The following is a 25700-nucleotide window of genomic DNA, read 5'->3' on the forward strand; positions in this document are numbered from 1 at the left end:
ACCATTCTGTTCTCAGAAGAGTCACTTTCAAAATCTACATTTCTTCCAATACTCCTCTCAAGGCAAATTTGGCTTTTTGAATCATGCATCTCAAAACTCTTTCTGCTTATTCCCATTACCCAGTTCTAGAGTCACTTCCACATTTTTAGATTTCTTTTTTGCAAAAGCATCTTACTTCCTCGTACCAAAATCAGGATTGGTTTCTTAGGACTGCCATCATGAAATACCATATCATGGGTGTCTTGAATTAACGGAGGTTTATTCTCTCCCAGTTACGGATGTCAGAAGTCCAGATTCAAGGTATCAGCAGGGCCATGTCTCTGGTGGCTCTAGGGGAGGATCCCTCCTTGCCAGCCATCCTCTGCTGGTTCCTAGCATCCGAGGCACAGCCCTCTGGCTTCTATTTCCATTTTCACATGGCATTCTTCCTGCGGGACTCTCTCTGTGTCTTAGTTTTCTCTTCTTATAAGGACACCAGACTTTGGATTAGGGCCCACTCTAATCCAGTATGACCTCATCTCAAGTAATTACATCTTCAAGGACCCTAGTTTCAGATAAGGTCACATTCTGATGTTCTGGGTGGACATGAATACTGCAAAGACACTGTCCAACCCAGTGCCTAGCCTAAACCTGTTTTTCTCCAATCTGGATGAGGTGTATTTCTGAATGAAGGAGTTCTATCTTATGTTCTCTGGTTACGTTATTTTTTAAAGTATGATGTATTTTGAAAATACCTAAAATATATTAGGTATTGATTGCTGAATTTGGGTTATAAGCAAATGAATGTGAATTATCTTTACATAATAAAATGATTAGTGGATAGAAAATGTCTACTTTCTGGTAGGACTGAAAATTTAAGAGAATGTATCAAATGCAAAAAAGTCTATTAACAAAATAAAAATAAATAAATGTCATAGACTACATTTTTCCTTATATGTCTTTGCAAGAACTAAATTGTCTCATCAGAATTTTAAATTGAACATGGTAACAAGGTGATGTACAGTTTAATTATTTTCCTTTTCCTATACAGACATTCTCTATTCTCTTTACTGCGTTCAATATCACAATAGAAATCATTTAAACATGTGCGTGAGGCAGGCTTATTTTCAGGTGTTTCCATCTGTTGTGGGAATATACTTACAGAATAGAAGAGAAACATACACAAATTAAACACGAAGCCAGGAGAGAAAAGAAAAAAAAAATGAAAGAAACATCTGCAGGGCAACAGTGTGGAAAAAAATGTTCGAGCTGCCTGTTATTAACTACGCAACCTGTTTTACATTGGAATCCTGCATGATTACATTCCAGGGGAGGGGCAAACAGATGTTGAATAAAGGTTGAAAATAAGAAAATGAGACTATTTAAAAAACAAAGCTACTTTTGCTCACTGGCAGGCATTTTTTTTGGCAGGACTTTTAGACTGCAATTGATTTCATATATTCACTGCACATTTCAGTAACATTAATGCAAACAAAATGTTTTTTTAGTCGAAGAAATTGATTGGTTATACACATCCATAATATATCTAAGTTAGAGGTTCATAAAAAGCCAAACAAAAACAAAAAATGCAGCGTTTCCTTAATTTCATATTACATAAATGTTTTATGTTTATGTGGATAAAAATAAGAGTAGATGTTGTTACAGAAAGATATAATTCTCATTACTGAAGTCAATATGCTTTTAAAAATTAAAGGTTTCTAGGTGACTAAGAGTGAATTACAAATAGTCTCTTGTTTCAAGTTCCAGACAATATACATTGTGTAACTAACATTAAGATGTAGTAAAATTTTTTATAAAAGTCTTTCTCTCTAGGGACATTAAAAAATAGTTTTTTACAACTCTAATTTTAGTGGCCCGTTTGATTACATCCTCTACCCACTATTGCAGAACAGTTTTTGCTTTATTTAGAATAAATGAATCTATCATCATCATGAGGGTATTTTTGCCACTGACCTAGGCATTCATATGGTTATTCATATATATTATTCATATATTCATATTTATTCATATGGTCATTGTCTTGTCTAAACTATTACAAAAAATATAATTATCTTCCAATAAGACTCTTGTGTTTGCAGGGAAATACCAATGACATATCTTTTAGAGACTGATCAATCTAAATAATTTTAATATAAATTGGAAATCTATAGAGAAGAATTCATGATTCAGTTGGCCCTTTTCTCCCACTTGGTTTTTCTACTTGTTAACTAAAAATATTTTATTTTTCAAGCATTGCCGACTTTGCTTTCCTTTGCTATCCTCACCCTACACACCATCACAAGTAGACTTCAGTCTGTTGATCTGCTTCCTCCAGGTGAGCAATTTCTCCATCTGTTAGCTTTCTTCTCTGTGATCTGAATTTTACTTGCTAGATGATGGCACTCATAAACTATACACCCATATAGCTATGCAGAACGTGTAGACTTAATTTCTTTAAAGAGAAATAGCATAGTAAATAAGTAATTCATTCTATTATGTCTGCCTTGATACTGATAGTTTTTCATAAAAAGCTGTGTAATCTTAAGGGTAGAAAAGAATCTAAACATTCATTTTTATTAGGGTTTTTCATACTTAGTATTCTTAAGTGAGCTTAAGTGGTCCAATTCTATCAGTTATGAAAAGATCTACCAGTTAACCTTAACCTCACTCTGGAGACAGTGCAGGAAATGCTCAGGAAGAAACTGATGGAATGGAGAATGGGCTGGGTTAGGATAGGACACTGATTATTTGTATTGCATGTTAGTTACGGGTATACAGCAAGCTACATAAGTGTTATAGCCTGAAGAAGAACTGTTTTACCCGAGAAATTGTACCCCCAAATTTTACTTTCCTTTCAGACAGGCAATTACATTCCATATTAAATAAGTGTGGCATATTATTGTGTGGCAATATATTAAAGCCTTCTTTACACATTACCTTGAAAATCTTTACACATCACGCTAATATAGATTCCTAAAGGCAGGGCAGAACCAAATTCACATAAATTGCAACAACTAGTGAAGCTCAATATTAAAATCCCTTAACTAGATAATTTTTGCCAATGTATTTTACTTTCTAAGTATGCTCTAGATGTGTCAGATAATCTGGGAAAGCATACTGAAATTCGCAATAACTGGATGGACTAACTGAAAAGCAGGAAAGAATCTATGTAAGGTGAAATTTTAGCTCACCACATTATGTTTTTCTGTGTTGGGATTGCATGTAGTCCAAAGCTTTGAGTCATTTGAATGCTTTTGAGAGACTTGATTGTTTCTGAGCAGTTTAATCACTACACAAGGGAAAGAAGCCAGTGGAGAAAATTATTATATCAGGTTGTTGCTATGCTTGAAAAATATACATGTATGTTATAACAATCTAACAATCACTGTTATATTTATTTGTGTTGATTTATTCACACCAGAAAAGGAGAAGTGGTTCCACTATTTTATTATGTAAGGAAATGAATGGAAATTGGAGACAAAATATAGGCAAAGGCCTTAAACAGGTAACATTATAGTTCGGAAAGTTTTACTTCATCTTGATTTTGGGGCCATGAGGCAGGAAATCACACAACATGAGTGCATGTACATATTACATACACACTCACACATCTGTATAACATCTTTCTTCTTACCCTTGAGTAAATGTGACTTCACATTCATTAAGTTATAATCAGTTGGAAAAGAGTTTTATTTTTCAATTCTGTAACAATTAAAATTCAAGGACAACATTTTTACCAATAAAGCATTTTGTAATAAAACTTTTGGAATGTAAATTTCAGTACATTATTTTATGTATTCTTAAAAATTATCTCTCTCTTGATCTGACCTTTGTTCCTGATGCATGTATATGCATGTATGTGGACACACCTGTGCTTTTCTATGGCTGTCTACCAACTTGAAACAGAGCCATCTGGGAGCTATGACTGAACAGGAAAACCAGAAACTGTTGTATGGTGGATTAAGCCTTTGGTTTTTTACATCCACTAAATGGTTCTAGATTTTTGCCATTAGGCAAGGCTCTTTCCATTCATTTCCATCTGGTATAGGAATATGTTTTTTTTTATAATGCATACAAAGGGTACATATATAAAAATATTCATGTTTACTTTTTTTAGTTGTATTTCTTTGTTGATAGTTATCTGACATTTTGGAAGTTACCATTTCAAAACTTCTCTTAAAGTATCAAGAAAGTGAAGCTTGTGACTATTTCTATTAGCATATATGCTACAATAAAACTCCAATTTAGAACTAAATTTTGGAGCTTAATGAATGTAATCTTTTTCTATTTTTGTATATATATATTTCTTTGATTTTATTATACTAGAATTATTATATGTAACATTTTGTGTGTATGTTATAAAATAATTATAATAGATATCTCATTTGCTTTAAATCATTATTATCTCCAAATATATGGTATAGATACAACCCTTATGTTTATGGATAATAAGATCAATGAGTTATATATATTAGCTGTGTATTTTAAAATAAATGCTTAATCTTATAAGGTATCTATTATATTTGTAATTTTATGTAAATCACATACAGATCTATATGTTTTTAATAATAAAAATGCCTAATAGATAAATTTCTGTTTGCCAAATACTTCTTAATTATTTTTCTATTTTGCAATATTACAATGACCTTATTTACAAGAATCATTAACTATATATATATTTATTGTTTCAATGAATAAACATTAAAATAAATACTTTCTTAGAAATTTATAGAATAACATTCATTATTTTATTAGAAATGTAATTCCATTTATGGGTGGAACTTGGGTTTTAATAGTAGATACTTTTAGATCAAGGAGTACACTCTCTTGAATCTGAAAAACTAAAAAATAAGTCACCCAAAAATTCAAGCTTAGAGCAACACTTTCTCAAATTCAAGTTGTTCTCTCCTTTGTGATCCCAACTAGGTACCAGTAGTAGAAGGGTAAGAAGGGTAAATGGAATTCTCCAACTGACTTAAGTAATTACAACATTCTAAAGAGCTCTTAGTTTCCAGTTAGAATACTGCTGCCATTTTCCTAAAGATTACAGAGACATTTGCTCTGAAACAAAGTGTAAGAATTTAACTTACAGCTAGAATTTAAGTTTATTTTTTTCTCTGATGATAGGATTGCCTAAATGACTTATTTGGGCCAGATTGTGGAGGTCTTTGAACACCAAACTGAGTGGTACAAATTTTTATAACCTTTTCAGTGATGATCACGGAAATTGTTGAGCAGCTACTCAAAAGTAGCTTTGGCAGTAAAAAAAGGATAATTTCTTTTTAAGATTGAGTCTACATATTTTTAAGAGGAAAAATTCAAATATCGCATGCATGAATTTAAAAAGACTGCCTCAATGAATTTGCTCTGTGATGTCATGAATTTCCTTTTAGATTAGATTTAGATTATAAATCTGAAAGTAAAACAAGTTCTCATTTGTGTATACTTCTTTCCCTGTTATTATTAATTGTGGGGAATACACTTCATTTTTATCATCTTCTTTTTGCTCCAAGTATGGTTGATTATCAATTAAACCACAGAAAGGACTCCCCAAGAGAAGAAAGTGTTTCAAACATCACTGCGGGCACCTTTTGATGTTTATACTGCAATCATGTATGAAATGACTTATGTATCTTTTAAAAACACATTTTTTATCTTTACTCTGATTCAAGGACAGTCTTTTCCACTACCTTTTGATGCTTGGTTTGATTACACAGCAGGGTGGTCCAGGGGGCCACATCTCCTATCTTCCTACATGTGAGTTTCCCGACCATTTCCCCCAATTTCTTCATGCCTTCAGTATGTTCTAATGACTACAAACTATTAAAGCTGTTACTAGAAAAATGACTTGTCATTGCCAGTAAAATCCATTACAAGAAACATTTCTGTATATTTACTCTAAAACATGGGATCGAGTGTATTGATTTTGCTTAAATTTTCATTCCTGGGATGACCCAGTCATACAGAATGAAAAACATCAGCTTACAATAAACTTAGAGCCCACTGCAGGCACCCTGAGCAGAATGGCTGTAGAGAAGCAATTCCAAGAACGAGCTTTACTTCAAATGGCAATGATCTTTCCTTTCTTACTGCCTAAATAGATTTTAAACTGTCCACAATAATAGTAGCAATAATAGCGGTAGTTCTAGCAGCTTAGTGGCAGGAGCTGTTTTAGTAAGATCACGGGCAAACGGTTTATGTGCAAACTGTAGTTGATTCTGAAGTCATCTTTGGGATACTACCCATTTTAATGGTTCTCTCAGAGGCATTCACAGAGGTGTTTTAGTGAAAATACATATTTTCATAGCATTTGTGTGTGTGTATGTGCAGGTACATTGAGAACATTCAGTTCCAGCTTATTTTTTACTTGCAATATAAATAACTTTTGTAGGAATTATTTATGGAAAAGTATCGTTTCATATATATTTCCCATTATTCCTTTAACTCTTAGAAGAAAACATCTTTTGTGTTTCTTCTTTCTTTAAAAACAATTATATGATTTAAATACTGATCTGAGCAAGGCACCCATCTGTTCTTTTGGAACCATGTCCACCTAATTTAAGGTAACATATTTGAAACTTTAGCTCCGTCTGTAGATTATTGAGAGTAGAATTCTATGAACATAATGAATTGAATGAAAAGCTTTTGGGGAGAATAATGTCATTAAACATAGAAAAATTTTTAATTTTTCTTTAAAAAACCATCCTCTGAGACTCCCAAGTCCTACTGACAGGTATTGATTACTAAATAATAAGCATGAAAGGATTAGTTGCATCTGAATTACCTCTGTTTTCTAAGAATGCTAAAAGTGATACCCAATTTTGTTTACTCTCTTTAGCAATTAAAAATGAACAAGGGCTAGCAAAAAAGATGAACAGCAGCATCAGACACTGAAACTAGGTAGACATCCCAAAAGAAATCAGGTAACAGGCATGAGAGAAAAACACTATAAGACTATGTTGCTTGCTTCTTACAGACTTTTAATAGGCATCTTTCCATTGCCCTTCCTTACCGGATTACCACTTTGCTAGGGGCATGACTTGAATTTTAGATATATTCATCTATGTCATCAAAAATGTTGTCATTGTCAGAGATGGGGTTAGCTTGCTTGAACAGGCAATAAAAGCATAAGGAAAACATCTCTCTAAAGATGAAGAATAGTAGCATATTTAAATAGTCTTGGATCTGAAATTCATGGTATCATTTAAGTTGCTAGCATTTTAAATTTGTCCTTGTAAACCAAACAGCTTTTACTAACTCTTGCACGCCAGAGCATAGGTTTCTCACTGCATATAAATCAGGTTCCTCTGGAAGCTGCATTAACCCTTGAAAGTCTCTAAAATTACTAGGGCATACTAATTTATATATTGATGTTAGTGGTCAAATAAAATATAAGATACAGAGGCAGCTAACTTAAAAGATGAAAACTGGTACATTGGACACAAAAATGCAGTAAAATCAGAAAGGACATAAAGAGAGGAACCAAGAGAGTAAAGAAACCTATTGATGCTGAGGTGTGAGTTTTCAGGATACTTACTGTTTTCAATAATTTAAAATTATAAAGGGGTGATTATTTAAATGCAGACCTTAATTTCATTAACAGCATCACTGATTTAAAAATTTCCCTAAGAGGAAAATATTCTGACTTCCATGTTTCAATGGATACATGTTAGGCAGGATTTATTTTCTTAATTAAAAAGGTTCTGTCAATAATAAATAGAGAACTTTGTATTTTTATGTAAACATGGTATTTAACAGACAGATCTGATGTTATGTTAAATACTGTATATCTCACAGCAAAAGAGTTATTGTGCATAACTTCATTTAGGTTCTGGGTTCATTCCAAACCTGACATCATAGTGTCGCCAATGAACGGTGTTGAAATGAATAATTTTGAGGAGTGGTTACTTCTTATATAGATTATCAATGGTATTTGGCACCTTCTTAATTTAATCTTCCTTTAGATCAATGGTAGCATTCACATATGAATACTGAGTGTGTTCTATGTACTTAAGCAATGGAACATGAAAGAGTATACCGCAGTGTCAGTGTCGTGATCTTTAAAGGGTATAAGGATCTCAGTGAGGAAAGCAAATTAAAAAATAATAAGGAGCAATGGTAGAGTAGGTAATTCAATGGGAAATATATTCAATGGAAAAATGATGGCACCAACTTCATTCAAAATAGAATGCTTATTTTGGAAAGCATTTTCAGCAATTTCTTTTATTTATTCTTCTTGACATCCAGAATCAACTTTAAAAGGTTTCTGGCATTCAGCATCTACCTTATTTGTGGCCATTCTTCTTTCCTTGGAGGAGTAGTTATTACCTCTTTCTTAGGTACCTAGAAAGTTTCCAGACTTCCTTCTTCTGGCCTTCTAAAAGAATACTTTAATCTTTCAGATATGTGACTTTAAGCAATCTTACAGTTGGCTAATAATAATAACAACAAATTAGAGAAAGATGGACAGAGATAAAGTAGATGTTAGAAGAAATGAAGAAATATTTTCCTAATGCAGAATTATATTATTAATATAAAATACCAGTTGAATCAACATACATGAAGACTTTCTTTAGTAGGAGAAGTGGGATGAGATGCAAGCAAAATGGGGTCACATTGAGTTTGAAATGACTATGCCAGTGAATCATGTCAGGCTCTATTGTGCTGTTAGAAATAACCTGGTAGGGCCAAAACTTTAGATATCTGCTTCCAGAAATAATGTTGATTAGAGTACTGCTTGCCCTATGGCCTATGACAGCTTTATATGTTCATAAATGTTGTCCAATACCTTTCCAGTCAAGCTACTAAATATTTCAAAGATCTTCTGATATACACAGTAGAGCTCCATTGCCTGCTATATTAAAGTTGGTCTCTTCTCAGAGCTTTTTCATTCTATTTGAAATCCTAGCCAGTGTTCCCAGTGTTATTACTTTTTATTTTTTGACATTGCAACATATGTCCTTTGACCTATAAGGCTGGTCTCTTACTCCCCTGTGAAACAATTCACACATCTGTGTGGTGATTGTTTTACTTCCTAATCCCTTCACCTGGATTACCCTCTACTTGCTCTCCACTATCTGCTGAAACCCTGATCATCTTTGAATTGCACCTTTGCTGCAACACGAGGTGCAACACATTTCATAATATTACAGTCTACACTATTCCCTGTATTCCTATTGCTCAACATTTGTATGACATAGTTCAAAATGTAATTGACCATGAATTCTTTCTCCTATGCTGGTTTCAAAACTAGTTTCTAGTTTCTAGTTAAAGTGTGAACTCTGTGGTGAAGAGATATTGTCTTACAGACTGGAGAATTTTGGAGGTGGATAGACATAGGTTCAGTTACCAGAAATCCTTACTTGACATAACACCTATTCTACAGCACTCTATTCAAGGTGACTTTGCATGAAAACTTTTAATACCTAGGTACAGAGTTGGTGTTTAATTCATTCTTGTCTTCTGAATGACTGGGTATAATTTTTTTAAATTAACTGCAGAACAACACACATCTAATGCTCCCACAGAATTTGAGCTGTCTTTATTTCTGGTGGGGCAATTGAGTTGTATTGTTTTTCCTTGAAAAAGTCTGTCAGAGGCCTTTTCTCAAATAAATAAATAAATAAAATTTGTTCAATTAGTATGGTTTGAGCTGCAGAACCAGTTCTCCTCAGGGTGCTTGTTAAGAAAGGGGCGGTCCCATTTATCTGTACCTTCACTTTCAAGCATCTGCTGCACCAGGTGATGGCTGCATCTCCAGTTCGAGGTTGGGGGAGGGAGGGCAGATAAATTTTGAATGTTATTCTCAGAGCATTGTGCATTGGACACAATTGTATTTGTGCCACGGAATCCCAGAACATGATTTAAATTTTTATTTTTTATATTCCTGGTGCTTTCATGTCAAGTTTCCTTACAGCATTTTTCTTTCATTCCTTAACGGGTATCCATTTAATTTGTTTTCTTCATCTCAGAGCATATCTATGTTTTGTCAATATATATGCTGGAAAATTCACTCTGGTAGACATGTTATTTTGGCCAAAGTGCCACAAACACTTCAAAGGATCCCTGAAGGTGTGCAGGTGCACTGACTGGTAAGTGCAAACACTCCCAGCACTCCAGAGACCCAGCTGCAATTGGATTCAGTTGAATATGATATAGACCAGGGATTTCTGGGGTCTGCATGCAGCCGTGCCAATACATTCAGAAGCATTGTGCCATGCAGGTGCATCCTAGAGGGTTGGCACTTCAAAACTGCCACAGTCTGACTATTTGATAGTATTATAATAACTTCCTCTTCAAAATGTGCTCTCCACCTATGAAAAGCAGCTAGAATGGCATCTCACAACTAAAGTAAAGCCAGATTGGCAGTGCATCCACCTAACCATACACACATTTCTCTCATTTTTAGTATGTCAACTTTGTTTCTAAATTTTGATTCCTTATGACTAATGATTAGGAAATAGTTTAACTTCCTGGAGCCCTATACCTAGTGTTTCATCAGTATGTCGGTGCCAGCAATGAACAGTCATCCTCATGAAACAGGCAAAGGGAGATATTGTAGCCAGATGCAGAGCCCTGTTACATTAAAAAAATAAAAGAAAAAAATACAGCCCGCATCTGTGTATTTGTGTAACAGTGATGCCAGCATTCTTGTTCACAGAGTCGAAGAATGAACTTCATGAACAGACATGGCAGGATTATGAGAGTTTTATTCAGTTAGAGAAAGAGCTTTATTCAGGATAAGAGAAAGTATGGAACTCCCCGCAGGGGCAGGGAGGGCCAAGTTGGTGCTTGGGGTCTCCGTGTCTAGGGTTTTATGTTTGCTGCAGTGGGGGTTTTCTACACATTCTGCCAGAATGCTAGTTATATTTTAACCTATGTCTGTGAAGGTTTCCCGGACACTCTATTGTAAGCTAAAGGGCCCACGCGACTATGTGCAATAAGCTGTTGTATACCACTGGGTCCTGATGGGTAATAATAAATTGTTACATTGTTTCAATTTCAAGCACCCTGTTTTGTAAGACTTTGTCCTTTTCCAGGGTCCACACTGTACTCTAACTGGGCAGGAGTTATGGCCTGCTGCCTCCCTGTCTCAACAGCTACTTGGTTAGTAAAACAGCACAGATCCCCTGTACGAGTAAGAATCATGGGCAACACAATGCAACACAGGAAAGATCACTTAGCTAAAATGAAGGGACTAGTTCTCTGATATCACTTTTTTCCGTCCCCTTTCCTTTTCTTCCCTGCACCAGGGAGACACCAAGCTTATTAAAAATTGAGCCAAAATTAAGCCTGGTAATCATGTGAACACTAGCAGAAAAACTAAAAAGCATGTGCTAAAATTGTGATATTAGAATATTCTTTTCTCTTTTATTCTGACACAGGGTATAATGTTTTGAGACCACTTTCCAACACTGTCTTTAGAAATAATATTGAAAGTGAAATTTTTACCCTTCTGGTAGTCAGAGTGAAATCAGGTTTATTATGCTAGTAAATGGGACATAGAAATCATAAATGGTGTAATTTGAATGAATATAGATTGTTAAGGTGCCATTTACGTGGAATGACTCACCCTATCATCAAAACAAGTGTAAGGAGTTTATAGGATGGTAAAAGGAACTAAGTGCATAATACTCAATATTGCCAAAAAAAGAGAAGAACTATTTAGGTTAGAAAAGTGTCAGTTCACCGGATCTTGCAAATTTTGTCAACTTACTGAAAGAAAAACTTTGTTAGAGGTTTGTTGGATTGTATTCTGGTGAGATTTCTATTTCAGTATTGATATTTTTCTCTGATATATTAGAATATATTTGTATAAATTGTAAACTGTTGTGCTCATAGAGCAGTGTGCGTGCATGTGTGAAATTGTGTGTGCTGAAGGAAAAAAGAAAATTAAAATCAGCTGTTAAGCCATTAAAACCTTTCAGTTGAAAACTACTAGTACACATGAACTACCAGTCTAGGTCTTGGCTTCTCACTGTCTGCTGGTAGATAATCTGTGTTGGGTGCCTAGTTTAGATTCTGTAGAGTCAACCTCCAGAACACTTGTTCCAGCCATAAATAGAGATGGGTGCCTGCTCTCTGCTTTTCCAGACAGCTAATTAGGTGTTATGAAAACTTACGTTGGTGAAAGAAGGTAAATTGGAAATAAAAAGGAAAAATGAGAACAAATAAAAAATGGACTTCCATTTATAGAGTTGTCTACTTGGAAACAGCTCTAATTTTAAGATGCTGTTAGAAACAGTAGCAACCACCGCACTAATAGAAGAACACTATTCCTATTTAAAGCTCTTTACAAAGCAGAAATAAAACTATTTTGTTGACAGTCAAAAAGCAGAGGAATCTTTCTCTCAAATATCCTTCTCTCACAGCACTTGAGAACCTCCTCACTGATGCTCTGACTTACAGGTTGTGGTTTTCAGATTTCTAAGACACAGACATTAATTTCTCCACGGGAACAAATTAAATCAGACACATATCTGAAACTCTTATGCTGGAAAGGATATTCATGTTTTCGGATGTACAAGTATGTGGGCTCCCAAGGCAGCAGGCAAGTTTGAAACTAAGAGGAGGTTGTGTTTTCTAGTTTGCATTTCCCTAAGTAGTAACAAATTAGTTGCCAAGTATCTCTTTGGGCTGTGTGGTAGAGTGCCTCCAAGACAGGGAAAATAAATTCAACTTTTAATTTATAATAAACCCCTGCCTTACGGTGAGACAGATTAGAATAAAGAGATAAATATAATCAGAAGTAAGAAATTTCACGGACTGGTTCTTTGACATATTTCCTTTGCAGTGAACACCACCAAGTCAAAACATGCAAGGATATTCCTCCCTGATTTTTCCCAAAATAACTATGTTCAACAGAGGCCCCCTCAATCTTTCTTAATCCTTGCTGATTCAAATACTGTTTTGGTTTCAAATTTTAATTTTATGCGTAGTAATTGTTGGCACCTTTTACCCATCACTGAAATGGCTATGCACTCCTAATGATATAGTAATATTACAACATTAAAATCATGTTGTAAATATTATGCTATGGTTTAATTTAAAGTTGCTAAAGATTGTTAAAATACAATAATTTCAGATTAGATAATCTGATAGTTTACCTAAATATTATTTTCCTATATAGATATAACTTCTGCAATGTCATTTCCTTTGAGGTATATTTTGGCACAAACAATTGCTTGCCCAATATCTGTAAGACAAAAAGAAGAGAGCGTGCTTTCAGACGTTTGCCAATATGAATATGCAGATTTCATACATTTTTATGACTAAATGAATCTGAATTACATGAAATTCTAAAATCAGAGCTAGTCGAGTTTTGATCCAATCACAAATTTCACATCCACAGTTGCAGGGCAAAGGGAAAGATTAGAATGTTGGAGATTAAAATATTATTGAAGATTTTAAATAAAAAGATTTATACATATATACATTATATATAATGTTTTATTTATATAAATATTTTATATATTCTTATGTTAGCCCTTAAATTGTGAATGTAGAGCTTTCCTGTGCACTTCACTGATTCACCTGTATTTCTCTTATGGCAATTACTGAGTCAGTTTTCGGGAACATACTGGATCTGCATTTGAGTTTTCAAATTTTGCTTGGACTATATCCTGAAGAAAGCTGAATTTTATCACACATGCATGTACAAATAAAGATCTATGTGTGTGTGTGTGTGTGTGTGTGTCTGTGTGGTTTATAGTGCAGCTGAAATGCAAGTACTATAGTCATTTGAGTGACTTACTATCTTTTGCAAAAAAGATCATATAAAGTAAGATGTAAAATTGAACTAATTAAGATGACTGCGCTTAGATCTCTTCCTTTGAGAGCTTGTGTAATAGTCAGATGTGGCTATAGGATTATAGAAAATGATTCTTAATTCTAAACAAGTATTTAAATTTATCTGCTTGTCACATGATTCTTCAGGGAATCATACATTTTAAAAATTAGACACCGTAAACTTTCCCCATAGGCAGAACTGCCCAGAGTTCCAGCTGTTGTACTTCAGAATTGTTTTCTCTTCGCAGTATAAACAAGTTTATCTCTCAATTTCTTATCTGCATACCATTTGGCAGAGGGTCTTTCTTGGCAAAGGGTGCATTCTGTGAAAGGATAATTATGTTATATTGAGAAAAAAATGAAAATGAAAGTAAATAATTTCTTTGTAATCCCAGATTTGGTCCAGAAGAAAAAAATGAATCTTGGGTCAATTATTTCTGCTTTGATTTCTTCTGTCCAGAGTCTCTGAATTTGTTTTCTGATACAAATATTAATCTGTGCAAATAGTGGCTATCTTTATAATTTTCTTCTTTTTCATTTCTGTAGTTGGTAATTCAACATATCTATTCTAGGATCTTAAGAACCAGAAAGCAGTTTGTCTACCTTTATGGCTCTAGGGCTTGAGAGACTATTCCACACTATTATTCCTTATGATACACACATAGTTTATTGAGGGGATTTAAAAAATGTGTAAGGAAGGTACACATGGCAGAAGTCTTCTCGGTCCCACTCCCCTTCTCTTAAGCCCCCACTCCCTCCCGCCTTGCTTCCCTCCTGCCCTCACTCACTTCACTTAGCTTTTCTTTCTTTTCTTCCATTTTTTCCTATTTTGCTTATTTCTATCTAATATTTTTTTTATCATTCATTATATACTATTTATGTCTCTTTTATGTACCTTACTATTCATCCATTTATTTACATTACTTCAGAAAAAAATCCACTTTCTTGTAAATTCTTACTTGACCCTTGTCAGCGCCAGTTCACTTTATTTTCATAGTTACTGTTGCTTGTACAAAAGCGTCCATTCGATTTTCTTCACTGTGAACTGTTGCCACCAAAATTACAGTCTAACTGCAAGGTGAACAGCTTATAATGTATCACAATCAATACTCAAAATATGCTCCCTAGGATGTGACATAAAGGAGTCCAGTAAAAAGCTGCAGCTTTTCAGCAGTGAAATGCAAACAATCACCTTATGTTGATGGTTTTAGATTCAAGGTCGATTTATACTTTCATACATCTGCATTATTCTGGCTCTTTCAGTCTCTTAAATTCATATTGAATTGATTCAGTGCTACGTTATCCAAATTGCTGAAACTGAAGGCCAGTCAATATTGGAATATAAAACTATTTTAGATTGTTTTAATGACAGTGTATGGGTGGTAAATGATTTTTTTTTAATCGCAGCTCTAGAAGATAAAAAAGTACTAAGTGAAATAGATAGCAAAGTTTCCTACTGTATTTTTGAAGGATAAAATTGGTTGAATGGAATGACACTTTTTTCCTAATACTGACACAGATACAGAATATTTATGATTTACAATATTTATTATATCTGTTAAGAATAGGCAAATTAAACAGATACCTGATATTAAACATTTCTGATAGTCTTTGGTTTTTAAATTTCTGCTCTACTTTAATCCACACAGGAAGGCTTCCTAGAAAATTTTACATGCTCAGATTCCTCTGCTGCTGTTTGTGTCCATCTGTCCAGCAACTTTTTAAGTCAGAGATAGAATCTGTGGGTGGATGGTTCCGTTTGAAACTACATTTAAGCATTTTTGCCTATATTACATAATAAGTTTAACATATTTAATTCACTCATAGGTAAATATATTTTTTAAAACATGAAAAAAATTAAAATATAGACCAGCTACCTAAGTACTTCTTAAACATTTCACAAGTGTGAATGATACATGCCATAAAAATACCACAGTATTTTGTTCTGTCAAGATACAATTTTGATTCCTTTCTAAAAGTTTTACTCTCATAAGAAATTATGTTACCCTGACACCTTTTGAGATCAATTAACCTGTGGTTTTTTTCTTTTTGGATAAGGAATTATTTATGTGTTTTAAATATGAACTCACATTTTACATATCGCTTTGAAAAGTCACTATAAATTCATCAATGCTATGGAATTTGCTGCTTTCAAGTATTTTTCATGTGGGCTATTTCCTTGCACAGGATACTGCAAATTGTAGGGATCCTCTCACATCAATTAAATGGCAGTCCCAATGGCTCCAAAATGTGTAGGGAATTCTATTCCCATTGCGCAGAGGTAAATTGTAAATACCCTCTCCTGAAAAAAGAGACCCTGATTTTAAAAGGATTATTAAACAAAAGGGAAACAGCTATTTGTGGATGAAAGGGACAACTGGGAAGATGTAGTTCAAATTAATAGTTTAAAATATTGGGGTCATGGATGTATACTGCTATTGTCATAATGAAGGAATTTTCTTTCCTATTTTCTTGTTCAGCATCTTGGAAATAGGGATCATTAAAAAATGCTTTATTTAGATTCTCTATATGCCTATTGGCAGAAAAGAGAAGGAAAATTCTCACAGAAAGCATTTTCATTTAAAATAGGAAATCATGACTTGTCATTCACTCTGAACTCTGTTGACTAAATCCATTTTCACCGACTTACAACAAAAACAAAAAGCTGAAGTGAAGAAAACTGATTACATGATCCATACCCATACCTAATAAAATAAGAATGTGCACTTTTTGACAAGCTTATTCATAACTCATCGTGATAGAAAATTCTATTTGCTACTCTCGGAGGGAAAAGTAGGCTTTTAGAGGAAATCTTTTATTTCATGACTGTCACCAAAATAACAATTACAAGCAAACAGGGATAAAACGTAAAAAAAAAAAGGTATCTTAGGACTTGTGGAATTTTGCCATCCAGTTTTTGTCCTGTTACCTGATTTGAAGAATTAATCCTGGTAATCCTTTTGAAGTTCACTGTCGTCAGGACGGGTTGTACAGCACAAAGCCTAACTGATATCCCCAGGCGACTAGTTTACAGTGAGGTTCTATTCTACTGAGAACGATTCTCCAATGGCCACCTTTTACTTCTTCCCAGGCTATGGCAATTCGTTAATATCTGGAGAATAGACTTAAATAAAAACCATTGTCTCAAGCAGCAGGTTTATGCAACCGTCCTGAAATGTTTTAATTATTGTTTTCTTTTCCTTTTTAATTAAGAGACCAGAGGTCAAGCAAGCCCACTGAGAGCTGATCGCAGCCTCAGTGGAAATGTAAAGGCAACCCTAATGACTGGACTTGCTGTTTTCTCTTGTATTGCAGAACCAGAAGAGTGCGTTAATTGCACAGATGAATGCCGAGTGCTTGGTCATTCTGACAGGTGTTGGATGCCACAGTTCCCTGCAGCCAATCAGGCTGAAAATGCAGATTACCGCACAAATCTCTTTGTACCCACAGTTGAAGCTAATGTTGAGACTGAGACTTACGAAACTGTGAATCCCACTGGGAAAAAGACTTTTTGTACATTTGGGAAAGACAAGCGAGAGCACACTATTCTCATAGCCAATGTTAAACCTTATTTAAAAGCCAAACGTGCCCTGAGCCCTCTCCTCCAAGAGGTCCCCTCAGCATCAAGCAGCCCAACCAAGGCATGCATCGAGCCTTGCACCTCAACAAAAGGCTCTCTGGATGGTTGTGAAGCAAAACCAGGCGCCCTGGCCGAAGCAAGCAGCCAGTACTTGCCCACTGACAGTCAGTATCTGTCACCCAGTAAGCAGCCCAGAGACCCTCCGTTCACGGCTTCCGAGCAGATGGCAAGGGTCTTCGCAGACGTGCATTCGAGAGCCAGCCGGGATTCCAGTGAGATGGGCGCCGTTCTCGAGCAGCTTGACCACCCTGCCAGGGATCTGGCCAGAGAGTCGGTGGATGCCGAGGAAGTCGTACGAGAAATTGATAAGCTTTTGCAAGACTGCCGGGGAAATGACCCTGTGGCTGTGAGAAAGTGAAAGAAAAAAAAAAAAAAGCATTGGCATTTTCTTGTCTCTTCTGTTGATTTAAAATGATCCCTCCTGGTGACAACCCATTTTTCCAGGGATGACGAAAGACCAATGCTGCTTTAAGGCTTTTAGTGAACATCTGAAGTGCCCACAAGTATGTCCTTTTCACTGCTGTTTCTTTTTCAGAGATAACAAGGTTTTGTTTTGACCAAACTTACACAGAACAGAATTAATGATGCTCAAAGAGAAGAAAAAGGAGAGAAGAAAAACAGATGAGGAGGCGAGTTACCTTTTGACAATCTGTTAGGAAGGTATGCAGTGTGAGGACTTCTGATCACGCTAAGACTGTCCTCCGTGATTTATGCTGACTTAACTGTTTACCTATAAACCCCAGACAAAGCAGGGTCATAATTTGTGATCTGTGGTGGATCTCTCTAGCTGTCATCACAGGCTTCCACTTAAAGTCCCGACAAGACCTTGCAGTAGTCCAAGCTACACCAAACATTAACACATATTTGTGGTAAACATTTCTGTATAAAGTTACCTGCCACACATATAAACACCGAGAACATTCCATATCATTAGTCGACAAAAAAAAAAAACTTGGTCATTTGTAAGACACTTCATGTCGTATTAAAGTTAAATGTAAAAAAGATATAGTCCATTTTGTCCTGCACACACATACACACACATACTAATTCACTTCATTAAAGGAGAAAAAAATTGAAAGATTTAAAATGCCTCTTTAGCATTTTAGTGTCCAACAAACATAAACAACGATGGCTCTGTTTTTAAATTTGACCTAGAAAAGTTCTGAAAAATAGTAACCACTGAGTGATAATATTCAAAGAAAATTAACATGATTAATACGTTCTATTCATTTGTGGACACTAAAATAGCTCAGGAAAGTGAAAATGTCTTAGACATACACAAATCACATGACCATTTAAATGTGCAAGTGTAAGAAGATTCAATGTGTTTACATCAAATGACATATTTTTATTGATTTATTGCAGATTCAGTGCATATGAGCCAAATTGTTGAGTGTATAAGAGCTATATTGTGTATTTTATTAAATTAATATATAGTTGTGTTGCAAAAATATTTGGGCTTATATTGTAAATGGCAAGTGTTGCCTCAGTAGCTGTCGAACTCTATGAGTTTTGTTTTTTCCTGCTTCCTTTTCCCCATGGAGCGTGGGAAGCAGTGCCTCAGAGCAAAAGTCTCTCGTTTAATGTATAGTCTACCAAGTACTGCAGTACATAATCTGTTCAAAATGTGTTTGAGTGAGCTGATGGCGCTAACTGGAAGGTCGAGAAGTACATCGGTCCATCATGGTTATGTGCAGGTCCTTGTAGAAGCTTTCATTCAAGTCACGTTAAATCACAAGAATTGCATTTGTACCAATACCTGAAACTTCCTGTCTTAACATAACATACAGCTTCTGCCTATGTAGACTCCATACTGTTGATTGGTTCTAGAAAGTATCTGAAGTGGTTCCAAGTGTGTGTTCCCATTCTATTTCAAAACCATGAAAAATGCGTTAATGCATGTGTATACCGTCATTGGTTACTTGCATTGTGTAGTGTTTTTCAAGGAGTCTTTAACAAAATGTCTTTCCTCTTTCTCAGCGCTCTTCTGCCTCTTTCTGTTGGTGTCCTTTGAGAACAATACACCTTCTATTCCTTTATTTGTTTGCAACTTTTCTGGTGACATTTAGCAAGTTTCAAACTTCCTTATGAGGTGAGGCAACCTCAAATTTCAGGAATTGGGAAAATAAAATTAGCACTTGAAGAAGTAGCAGAAGATGGGAAAATGCCTTGATTGACATTTTCCTTCAGCTTTAAAATTATTTTTTGGCATTTTACAGCTCCATGACAAACAGTTTCCAGCCCATACCTTTGGAAATGTGGCGCTGGGTTAAATGAAGGCTGTTTATGCACTGGAGCAGAAAAATGCATTATTTGGAAACTGGTGGGGAATTCTGTGCCTTCTTTTCTGGCCACCAAGCCAGTGTAGAAACAGCATAAATGTCATCAAATCCTTGTATCAAAAACAAAAACAAAAGCAAAAACAAACATGAAACTGAATTAAGTTTTATGATTTGAAACCTCAAAAAATTCAGCTGAAAATATTTCTGTCAAATGCCGTCAGGATGTTAGATTGTACCTCGTTTGCAAAACTGCTTTGAAAGGGAAGAGTGGACAACTCCCATCAGCCTTATTCTCTTGAGAACTGTATGTGGTTCCTAGTAACAGCCTTTCCAAAGCTCTACTCTTGGTTTTTACTATTCATAAATGTTTAAATTAGAGAAGAGGGGATCTTGTACATGTGAATCCGAATTGACTCTCTATATTTTGGACAAGTTATGTACCTGAAATGTGCTGTCTCTATTATATGATGTTATTTTTTGCCAGGAGACTACAGGTTGATTTAGCTTGATAGCTGAAATTTGATGGAAAACTGATTTCCATTTAGTCTTACCAAGTGTTGCCTCTCTCTTACTAGACAGATAGCCACCACCTAGTAAAATCTAAGGCAGTATGTAAATGAAATCAACAAAGAGAGTAGGATTATTTTTAAAACATTCTTAACACAGAGTAACCAGTTGTTCAATTTATTATATGTGTCTGAAGACATTAAAACACTATAAGATTTTAAGAATTGGTGTGCCAATGTGTGAGGGATTTACCTTTAGGCTCTCTGTCACCAGTGATTTACTGGTGTTAGCTGTTTAACACATTATCTGTATTTAGTAGTGATTATTTATTTACAAGTTGGTTGTAATTCAGCAGTCAGGACTCTAAGTTTTTATAGTTGAGGGAATCTAGCTTTTATTCATGTGGCTGGCATTGCCTTTATCACAGAACTTTGGTGCTTGGCTTCCAAGGAAGTTCATGAAATGCCAAAATCACCCCTTTGGGGAGCAATTTGCTTCAAGGGGTAGTTAATGATCAAACAGAAATATTTCATGGGGTTACAGCATACTTCAGAATGTGAAAATTCTGTCTTAATTCACATCCTCCAAATGCTAACCCCTCAAAAAAAAATCCCACACATTTAAAACAAATAATTTGATAATACATTGTCTTTCAGGTTCTTAAATAACTGAAGTCAAGCACAGAAAAAGAATTTATATAGGAATTTTTGTAAGAAAGTCAAAGTTCTAAAAATTGTTTCATGGTGAACTAAAAATATCATTACAAAGCAATCTTCATTAAATGTTAATGTTGAAAGGTCTTTACATCAAAGTGAAAAGTAGTGAGAGTCAGTGTTAGTTGTACCTACACCAAAGTAAACATTAAAGAGCATATCATGCAATTTCAAAGAATGCTTTCATTTTATGTGTTAACCTGAAATATACAGATCCTTACTGTACACAAAGATTGGCTCACTACTCCATAAGTTAATTGAATTCCTAGTTGGGAAATTGACTTGTTATGTTTTCATAAATTAGCTGTGATCTGTAAAACATGACTTCCCTTTAAAGACTCTAGACACTACTCAATTAAAAAAAAAATGACACCATTAAAAAAAAAAGTCATGTAGTATGTCATGTAGAGCAGTATGCTTTATTAGAATTAGGTTAAAAGCTGTTTGTTGCCTAATGGAGTAGAAGTTGCTGAGGTCAACCAGTAAACTGAGGTCTGGCATTATATATGCCCACTCATTATTGTCTAATTATATTCTTTTGACAACAGACAGCATTTATCACAGCATTAATTCAAATGAGAATTTTGGCTATCAAGATGTGTTGATTCCAAACATAATTGAATGACACCTGATTAAAGTCTGACTTTCCTGGTCCCAGTGTTTTGCAGGTCGGCTATTCCCATTTATCAACCCCATCACTCCACGAGGTTCTTAGCTGCACCAAGTGATTGGTGAACAAGGACAACTACAAAAGCAGCATACATTGTATGGATTTATCTCAATGCTATTGTTTAATGGCTGTGTTTAATGTGACCTATCTGGAACATGAGGACTCCGAATAAAAAGCTATTACTAATAGTGATGTTTCCTTCCCTTGAATTCATTAACAGAAGTGATGGGTTATAGAGCAGATACCACAGGGACCGTGATCATGATCATTTTTGAGAGCAGTATGACATCTGTTTTTGCTAGTTATTTGTTTGCTAGTAAAATAATTTTTTTTCAAGTATTTAACAGTCTTGCAATTCGGATCTCAGGGGTTAACAGTCTTGCTGATAGCTTTGATAGTTTGCTAGTCAAATAATTACCACGGAGTCATAGCCTAAGGATAATGGTGGCTTTTAATATTTACAATTGATTTGAAGATTATTCAGTAACAAGATCCTAAAGGGCTTCAGAAAAGTCATCTTTATAAGTCCTCTCATAATTTTCTGTGACTAATGAGAACACATAGTTACAAATGGCATTTTAAAGTAAATACATTTTTATCCTGGCTTCTTGAAATAATAGGCCTCTTTTTCTACTCATTCAATACATACCTACTTAATTCCTGCTGTGGGATTGCCCTGGGCTGCCATCCCCCAGGAGGAGATAGTAAACACTGAGTGGGGCTTCAGTACGTCTGTGTCTGTCGGGAGAAACAAAAAGGTAAGTGTTAACACACCTTCCTCTTTGTCAACTGAATTTGGTTGTTTGCACTTTTCCTCAGTTACTGCACATACCCCATGTTTCTGCTAACTCACTGCCAGCCAGTGGCATCCCCTAAATTACACACTAACATTATATTCTGCCCATTTGGATTTTTCTTTTATTTTAACTTTCTTCTGACAGCATAGCACATATCAAGAAGAGTGCATTGCTTTTCCATATTTCAGAAGATCTTTATGGTTTAGGCTTATTCGGATAGACTAACTGATGTAGATTTGCATTGTTTTCCTCATTTATTTGCTGACTTCTCTTGTTTCTTGTTCATCAAACACCACTTAGGTGTCAGGTGCTATACAAGGACCCTCTCGTACAAAGAACTAAGCCAATTACATTTTGCCCTGAGTAAACACTAACAAAGGAAGTGACTTTATGTTGCCTTGACACGATTACCTTTTCATAAAGAAAATGATTTCACTTTTGCAATAGAAAATAAAAAACATGTTTACCATTCCATTCACTGCTTTCAAGTGTAAGAGTACAGCAAGCTGTCAGTTAACTCAGCAGCCGCTATCTGACCAGAGTTGAGGCAGCACTGAGTCATTCAGAAGAAGAACCTACCTGGCTAGGCTGCAATTAGGAGGAAGTCATGAATGGAACACATTCTATAGGTTCACTACATGTCAATGAACAGTTAGGACCCTTCACATGATGTTTTTTAAGTAGATATACCAACAAGATACAATTATTTGACCATAGTAAATTCTTCATAGGATATAAAGAGGATGAATTTTTAAAGGTCACTACAGCACCACTATGGCACACACAAACAGGTCGGCAAGTTAATGGACCATCTTCAAACTCTTCAGGACGTGCTTCTGGAGCTGGTTGCACAAGGTGCACGAAGGAACTACATCATTTCCGGTTCATTTTAGATGCTCATGATACTGGACAACCTGCTGTATACTAGAGATTAAATTCTCAGTATTCCTAAAAGAGGGTACAATTTCTTTTGCTGTTCTCCCCTTTTAATATTTGAGAGTGTTATCAAAAAAGTTTTTTTCAAAACTTTTATTATTATACCTATTATTAGAAAAGAAATTTTTTCAAAAATAAGTTTTTTCAAGCAACTTTAAATAGATACTATGTATCTTCCATTCAGGGATTGATTAAGGCAGGGAAGATTTCAGTAAGTTTTTACAGATTCTGTATCATGCAATTAGCTAGAAAGCCTTAAGGTCACACTTAAACTAGAAGCCCAGTTCTGTTTGTTCCAGATTTTTGTAAACTCTATAATCTTGCCCTATTTAATATCTTGCCTCTCTAATACCTTAAATTTATCATCTGAAAAATTAAATTACAGTAATATGCCTTCCCCTTTAATGAACAGTTATATCATATAGTTCAGATAATCTCTATGTTAATAGTTTGTAACAGTATTAAATAATTTGAAAAGCAGAGAACACTGATTGTAGTCTCCAAGAAAATGAAAACATCAGAAGAATTGTGCCTCTCCTACAATTGCCCTCAATTTTTTATTGCCATCTATAAAATGTTTCACAACATTGGTGCTATGTTCTCCAAAATATTCTAAAAGAATATTATGGAACATTAGTTTTTCTGTGAATTTCATACATTCTCACCTGGAAGTGATCCCATAGACTTTATTCAATGTCTTTTTATCATGAAGTTTTGCATATACTAAACTAATAGGGTTACTAATTAGCTTCTTAGAAATAATTATATAAGCTCTAGTGATACTGAGGAGACATTTAAAATATTACATCCATGCATATAGATTGATATGTACATATAAAGACTTGAAAGTAAAATTATTTCAGGAAGCAGTATGACAAAGGAGAAGAAGGAATTTAAGCACCAGCAATATGGCTAAGGGATGAACAACACATTTTTTAAATTAATGATTTGCCTCATACACATTGGATAAAATATTATATCATTGGCTTCTTCAATGATCAGATGAAAAAGAGGGATAGTAAATGCTATCAAAATAATTTTCAGACTGATTAATCAAAAATAAAGTTCTGATTCTGCCTGAATTTAACTTACTAGAACATTATTTAAAATCTCTCTTTACAATTTACAGAAAAGCAACCTTATTCTCAAGAGATCTAGAAATAAATTTTAATGTCCCTTTAACACTAATTAATTATTTTATGTTTGGAAGTCTAAATTCAAATAAATGGGATGTGATATCCATTATTTGTTTTATTTATCTTCTGAATATATCAGGACTACCTCTTTAGCACATCACATCATATTTTGATATTATTCTCCCTTACTATTGCTATTGAAAGATAAATCTTCAACATAATATTTTGCTTTGCAATAAGATTTTTGAACTTTAACTCTTTCCCTTTCAAAATCAGATTTTTGTCCATATCTGTTTATAGTATTAAACTTTCTGTGTTTATCTACTGTCTTGCATCAAACTGTCCTATTTCATAACTTTCTCAATATCAACTATTATATAGTCTTTTTCATATATATTCCTATGAAATATGTTCATTTATGTGTGTATATATATATATATTTTTCCATATGAATTCATGTTTATGGATCAATTATGGAGGCAGTGATGTCTCACTCAATAATTATATCAGGTGAGAAATGTCCAAACTGCTTTTATTTATACATAGGAGATATACATAGGTAAATATACATATCCAATAGGAAAACTAACAATATTTTCTATATGGAACCTCGATGGAGTGTTAAAATTGACAAAATGTAAAATAAAGTTTAACAGAGTTACACAAAATGGTGAATAGTTTAGGATGCAGGGTCTTAGTTAAAGCATTATGCATGACTGCCTGGCTATTTCATTGAAAGGTTGAAAAAGTGATAGAAAGTGGACCATCGTACTTTGATGATTATAGCTAATTCCTACGTGTTAAGAGATTTTCATTTTAATAGCTCATCATGTGAAATGTTTGGTTTTGATCGAAGAAAAGATCCTTGCCTCTTAGATTATGCGCTTATGATTTTTCAGTCTGCATTTTCTTACCCAGACACCCCTAGAATACAACTATTATACATATGGCATTATTTGTTTCATGTTGGATAACTTCTAACATTTACTCTCTGTCCATATTCCAGAGAGGAAAGGGAATGAATGAATGGGTCAAATGTGGCTTCTCTGGTGATTTTTCCTTCCTGAGAACGTGGCATCCCAATTCACTTCAGCACTAACTATGGAGCATGGATCATGTTTTTTAATACAATGATGCATACAGATATTAAAAAAATGCAGTCTCTGTCTCTAAAGAATTTAGACTATACTGGGATATGAAGATATTTACACAAATACTGTCTGTAGTTGGTACTCGGACAGAAGTGTACGTT

At 34.6% G+C, this 25700-nt stretch overlaps 1 protein-coding gene across 3 annotated transcripts in view; it reads left to right on the forward strand.

Annotated features, from left to right (window-relative positions):
* The window catches only part of PCDH17 (protocadherin 17), a 101595-nt gene extending 79830 nt beyond the window's left edge, over nt 1–21765 (forward strand). For 2 of the 3 annotated variants that reach the window (XM_036893717.2, XM_036893718.2), the window contains exon 4: nt 17083–21765. In XM_036893717.2, coding sequence (XP_036749612.2) covers nt 17083–17765 — 683 coding nt within the window. In that variant the 3' untranslated portion in view covers nt 17766–21765. Of the gene's footprint in view, nt 1–2230; nt 2517–17082 lie in introns of those variants that run through there. The other variant, XM_057494416.1, reaches the window with a different exon arrangement.
* Nucleotides 21766–25700: the final 3935 nt, after the last annotated feature.

Source organism: Manis pentadactyla, chromosome 17 (genome assembly GCF_030020395.1).
Source record: "Manis pentadactyla isolate mManPen7 chromosome 17, mManPen7.hap1, whole genome shotgun sequence".
In the NCBI taxonomy this organism is placed as follows: domain Eukaryota; kingdom Metazoa; phylum Chordata; class Mammalia; order Pholidota; family Manidae; genus Manis; species Manis pentadactyla.